Genomic DNA, 6,691 nt, shown 5'->3' with positions numbered 1-6,691 from the left:
AAAGTTTTAAATTTAATTACAAGCTGATTTAGTTTGTGCTTAGTGATATGAACTTCTTTGAACACCTTCAGGTCTATTTTACGATATTGTGAATGAGGTTCTTTTGCGCAACGCCTGTTTCTAACTTCTAATCTGTTTGAGACTTTACAACGTTACAGTGTTACTATTTGCACTAAACATTTTAGCCATACTGTAGCTACATCATGATGGGAATGAGTGACACCTATATAAAAGAAAAATAATGTGTCACTTAGTCCGTAATTTAACCACTGTTGTGCATTCAGCATTTAGTTTACTCAAATTTCCATATCTCTTTGTTTTTTAAATTTTTCTCACATGCACCACCACCATCCACCTACTAATCTCCTTTGTGGACTTTTTCTTGTTCTCATTTAAATCTGCAGGTTTGGCAGTAAAGAGGAGTACATGTGTTTCATGAATGAGTTTTTAGAGATGGAGTGGGGCTCCATGCAGCAATTCCTGTATGAGATCTCCAACCTGGACAGTGTGAGCAATGCAGGTGGATTTGAAGGCTACATCGATTTGGGCAGGGAGCTGTCTATCCTGCACAGCCTCCTTTGGGAGGTGATAGCTCAGCTCAGCAAAGTAAGTGAAAACACACCAACCACATCATCCAAATTGCAGGGCTGGGGCAATGAAATGTTTTCCATTATCTTGGTGTTAATGTTATTGTGGCTCATTATTGTTGTGGTGCTTTTACATGGTCCAAAAATCTGAATGGGGATGTGCGACTCCAGTCTGAAATTGAATGTGGAAAGACAAATTTTTTAAAATTTTTGACTTTATCCGAAAGTAACCCAATATTATTAGCATCCGTTTGAAATTTGCTCACTGTCCCATAATGTACTGTTTCTTAAAGAATAGTGGACATAAAGAGAGCAGCAGTAGACAGTGTGACGTGATACTGATTCTGACTCTTAAGTTCTCATCTTGAGGAAATATTGTAGAAAATGCAAATGATCACATATGAAGAAGTCAGTAATCTATCAAAGGATGAGCACCTTTGGTACAAAAAATGTATCTTTCCCTTTTCTCAGTGGAGTTCATTCACAGTAATCCTATGATGTAACACAGACATACAAATCCTTGCAAATAATTCAGATATTCTCTGATTAATGGGTTGAATAGCCTATTTCACAGTGACAATTGTATGCGCATATCACAATCTGTGGACATTGTGAAAGGAGGGAGGGAAAGAGGAGTGAGAGAAAGAGAGTCAAGCTTTGTGTGTAATTGATACAGCTTGTTCCATGCCCTGTCATCCAAATCCATGATTACTGACACAGCTCTTCTGCTCGCTGTCACATTTCCCTTTTGTTCTTTTTAATTTCTCTTCCACAATCCTACACTTAATTGCACTTTCTCCTGTGGGTATTGCTGACAGAGAGTGCACTCTCATCCCTTGAGTCATTTTAACATATTCAGTCTGAGACCCCACAGCAACAAGGAGATCTAACCTCGTCGTGACTAGGCTGATATTTGAAAGTGATCTAGCTCAGGTATGGGACTGGCTCTCAAGCTATCAGACTCAGGGGGACTCATGATGATGCCTATGATGGAGCCAGTATAAATGAAATTTGCTTCATACAAAATCCTTTCACAGGGTTGTCAAGACTTGTGACCAAAGTTATTTGGGTTGCAATATGTAACAGCAATGAAACAACCCAAAAACAACCTTTTCCCCCTTTTATTTATTTTATTTCTTTGCAGAAACAGTTTCTCTCAATCACCACAATCACTCCTTAACTTTCCCAGCCATCTTTCGTTTTCTTTCACAGCTAAATTCATACAGAATCTATGGGGTTGTGTGGCATTCTGACTGTGTTATTTGAGTTTTAGAATGTAGCGGGCGTAAAACAACTCAAAAATGATGGTTTACTTTTCTGATTTAGTACATTTCTGTGGAAAAACAGTGTCTCTGTTACTGACAACTGCACCTGCTCCTAATTTTCCATCACCCATCAAACATACACTAATCATGCAGCAGGTGGCAAGCAGGTCTGTGGAATATTACATAAGCAAAGTAAAGTTGGGTTTTTGAGCGATGTGTTGCATCAGTTTCTCCAGATTTCATTGTTTTGGGGTTATCATGTTATCAAATCCTTTCTAGCTAGCTAGCTAGCTACTCATTGCATTTTTACAGGGGACATGCTGAGGCTTTTCCAAAGCCTAGGAATATGTGTCACTGTTTTCATATCTAACCCAAAAAACAACATTTTTCCCCTCTTATTTACTTTATTTCTTTGCAGAAACAGTTTCTCTCAATCACCACAATCACTCCTTAACTTTCTCAGCCATCTTGCTTTCTTTTTCATTCACAGCAAATCCATACAGAATCCATGGAGGTGTGTGGCATTCTGGCTGTCTTATTTGAGTTTTAGAATGTAACCAGTGTGAAACAATTTGAAAATTATGGTTTACTTTTCTGATTTAGTACATTTCTGTGGAAAAACAGTATCTCTAATACTGACAACTGCACCTGCTCCTAATTTTCCATCACCCATCAAGCATACACTAATCGTGCAGCAGGTGGCAAGCAGGTCTGTGGAATATTACATAAGCAAAGTAAAGTTGGTTTCTTGAGTGATGTGTTGCATCAGTTTCTCCAGATTTCATTGTTTTGGGGTTATCATGTTATCAAATCCTTTCTAGCTAGCTAGCTAGCTACTCATTGCATTTTTACAGGGGACATGCTGAGGCTTTTCCAAAGCCTAGGAATATGTGTCACTGTTTTCATATCTAACCAGTAGGTTATTAATCTGTCTCACGCTGTCACTAATGGTAGTCAAGTGTAAATGCCGTTAATGGATTTTATTAAAATTTTTTAACTACATTTCAAAATAATGTAATAGTCTTATGTATCAGCAGAAGAAGTCAGTTTCTATTTCCTTTAACCACAGGATGCCATCATCAAACTGGGTCCTTTACCTCGCCTCCTGAACGACATTAGTATGGCCTTGCGTAACCCACATCTCCAGAGACAGCCGAGCCATCAGACGGACAGGGTCCATGACAGACAGGCCGACAGGCTGCTGTCACACTCCAGCTTTAACAGGGGGATCTCATCCGAGTTCCAAAATCTCATAATGAGGGATCTCAATAGGTAGGCAGCACCTGCGTTGGCATCACAAAGCATTCCACTCAACAGCAGTTACATTTTATCATCACGTCTCCTGCTTAACTTAACTTTCATATGAAATACAAAGACTTTGGAGACTTTGTTTTTCTGTGTACTTTTTGACCTGCTGTTATTTGACATTTTAAGAATTTTTTAAGAATACTCATGAAGGTGCCTGCATACTTCAAAAGAAGTAGAACGTTCATTGCAAGAGGACAGCTTTCACAGCTCCAGCTGTTGTAGTTTATGTTCATTTGCTGTTCTTTTAAGCAGTCCCGAACATAACTATGCAATCTGTGGTTTTACTCCTGATTCATCCTTGACAGTGTTGTGCATGTAGAGAACATACACACTGTTGTACTGCATTCGAACTGGGGAGTATTCGAAGGACAGTCGTATCGCATTCATGCTGCATTTGGAGCATTCTAATCGTGGTTGAAGGAACCTCGAAATGGATCAGGCATGCCAAATCCTGCTGGCACTTCCCGATTGTGCCCCAGATGAGCCAGAAACACCCCTGTGCATCCTGTTTGGGGCGCGCAAAGGGAATGTACTGCATTTATATAGCACATTTCCATCTGTATCAGATGCTCAAAGTGCTTTACAAGTGCTTTATGCCTCACATTCAGCCATTCACACAAACACACTCACACACCATTGTCAGGGTGCTGCCATGCGAGGTGCTCACTACACACCAAGAGCAACTTGGTGAACTTAGTGAAGGGCCCTTAGTGATTTTCACAGGCTGGGGTTTGAACTGAGGATCCTCTGGTCTGAAACCCAATGCCTAACCAGACCATCACCTCCCCTAGGAAATATTGTAATGTGCAAAGTCTGTGGCACGCAGTCATTATGCAGCCTATACGTGAGCATTGGGCAATCACACCGAATACACTGTGTGTCACAGCGATGTGCACTGCAGCCATCTGGACGGGGTCGAACAGCCATGATAACATAAAACAGACACATCCTCTGACATATGAAGTGGACTGACAATGGATCTGTAATATCATGCACATTATGTAAGTGTCATGCCGCACAGAGCCTTTGATTGGCCTTTATAGCTTTATAGCTATAAATGACTGTTCTCCACACTTTCCTGTTGGCCAGTCGGATATCTGCGCCAAATTTCACCAGCAGTTTTACCAGCTCCAGGTTCCCATCAGTGATGGACTTTTGGAGCGCCGTCTGTCCTTTTGAGCCGAAGGAGTTGCACGAGTGCAACAAGTGCACCTCCTTGGTGTTGCCTTTCTTCATCTCTTCTTGGAAAACCCTCTGAAGCACGGATTATGTTGACACATCCATCTGGCTCATGATTGCAGCTCAGCTGGAAGCTGTTGGGCAAAGTAATCTTCTGCACCCTAAAGCTGATAATAATTGTCTTACCCTGTTGAGCATTTCTGCTCAATGTCAGAGGTGGGTTAAGAGCAGTCTTTAATATCGTTAATATGATGCAAGCACAAAGCACGCAAGCAAAAAAGTATTTTGGGTAGCACAGTTCCTGCAAGGCATGTGCACACCCCTGTTGGTAATAACGGCTGTGGGTGTGCACATTGGTGATCAGATGTCCGTAATAATCCGATCACACATGCACTCCAGTGATTAACTGGTCAGGGGACCCTGGTTTACATTTAATCGGCCCATGGGTTGGATGTCACTCAACACCCAGCAGTGTGATGCGCCAGCGTCAGACCACAGCACTGGCCCTGCCATGCCCCCTGCCTGCTTTCCACCTAGACCTTTGGTGGCATGTATGGCATTGGAGGGGCATTCTGCTGGCATTGTGGGGTTTCGTGCTGTGTTCTTTTCATTCTTTCTTTTTTATTTTATTCTGTTTTCATTTTTTCATGTTACACGCTGTGTTGTGTTGGCATTCGACCTGCACTGTGGGTAGTCCACCTGGATTTAGGAGCTGTTGCTCTCCGAATTTGCACGAATCATTCAAGTTGGCTTCGAACCACATTCTGGGTATTTGAATGTCATCCGTACAGGGCTGTACGAATGTCTGTTCCATACAAATTCCGTTTTTTTTTTTTTCCAATTCATGCGATTTGTACGGCATTCGTGTTATAGTGTGATGGGCCCTAAGCTTTAGTTGTATGGCTGATAGTGGTCCTTGTTGGAGATGCAATGTATGTTAGGGAGTTCACCAGTGCTTTTCCCAATAAAATTGCCCCACAGTACAACACACACCCTCCACCCCTGTGCTTGATTGTTGGGATGGTGTTCCTTGGAATAAGCGTGTAACTCTTTTTCCTCTATCCATTGTTGATTAATGTGGTCGAACAGTTCAGTTTTTGTCTCATCTAGACAAAGAACATTCTTGTAGAAGTCACGGCCTTTGTTCTGGTGAAGGTTGGAGGCACAATGTGAGTGTTTTTGGCCAAGGTGTATATAAACATATGGCCTCATTTTATATGGCATGGAGTGTTCAACAGACAGTTTTATTTTTGTCTTTTGAAGTATCCTGGTGCCTTTAGCGTATTATAACGGCCTATCACACCAAAAGTGCAAAACAGTGTGCCACTCTGAAACCCATTATTTTCAGGTGTGACTTACCGTATATACTGGAAAAATCACATGCTCATTAACAATAATAATAACAATAATAATAATACCTACTAGGGCTTTCCCGGGAATCAAAGCACTAAACAAAATGAACTCCAATAATAAAAGAAAACATTCCAATAATAAAAATACACTAAACATACATACGAGGGCTGTCAATAAAGTAACAGTCCTTTTTATTTTTTTCAAAAACTATATGCCAATACCTGTCTGTGTCCTTGGACAAGACACTTACTCTTCATTGTCTCAATCCACCAAGTTGTAAATGGGTACTGGCTTTGTCTGGGGAAGTAACTTGCGCCAGGCTGGTGGTAGATTCTCATCTGCTTCACCGTACATAATCCGGAGATACCCAACGGGCCTTAGGGCCTATATAGGGCTTTCTTCATTTTATCCAGAAGATACACAGTGAATAAAGATAAATGTTTGTTATGAAGACAAAGGCAGCAGGAATTGATGTGGCGATTACTGCAGCTCCTATGTTAAAGATTAAGGTACATTTAGTAGGGTCACATTTAATTTGCTCTTTGTGGTTATTTGTCACTATATGGTGATAAACTCCCAGATGAAATACCACCCCAAATGTGAAAAAGTGGGCCAGCATGGGAAACGCAAAAGTAATAACAACAATAATAATAATAATAATAATAATGATAACGACAGCTTAGTGGTTAAGACTCTTGCCTCACAGCAAGAAGGTCATGGGATCGTGTGAAGTTTGCATGTTGTCGTTGTGTACATGTGGGTTCCCTTCGGGTGCACTGGCTTTCTCCTACTTCCATAGACAGGCAGGTTAGATGACTTGGTGACTCCAAAATTGGCCGTAGGTGTGCATGTGCGTGAGAATATGTTTGCTTGTCTATATGTGGCCCCGTGATAGACAGGCGTCCTTTCCAAGGTGTACCAAGCCTCATGCCCTGTGACTGCTGGGATAGGCTCCAGCTCCACCCCCCCGTGACCCTTGATTGGAATAAGTGGATATAT

At 41.4% G+C, this 6,691-nt stretch overlaps 1 protein-coding gene across 14 annotated transcripts in view; it reads left to right on the top strand.

Annotated features, from left to right (window-relative positions):
- Nucleotides 1-6,691, top strand: part of syngap1b (synaptic Ras GTPase activating protein 1b) — a 640,555-nt gene that overhangs the window by 546,214 nt on the left and 87,650 nt on the right. For all 14 annotated transcript variants that reach the window (XM_034174268.1, XM_034174258.1, XM_034174257.1 and 11 more), the window contains 2 exons: nt 405-606; nt 2,922-3,124. In XM_034174268.1, coding sequence (XP_034030159.1) covers nt 405-606; nt 2,922-3,124 — 405 coding nt within the window. The remainder of the gene's footprint in view (nt 1-404; nt 607-2,921; nt 3,125-6,691) is intronic.

The sequence above is a fragment of the Thalassophryne amazonica genome, chromosome 7 (genome assembly GCF_902500255.1).
Source record: "Thalassophryne amazonica chromosome 7, fThaAma1.1, whole genome shotgun sequence".
Lineage (NCBI taxonomy): Eukaryota > Metazoa > Chordata > Actinopteri > Batrachoidiformes > Batrachoididae > Thalassophryne > Thalassophryne amazonica.
This window is presented reverse-complemented; position numbering and strand designations above follow the sequence as displayed.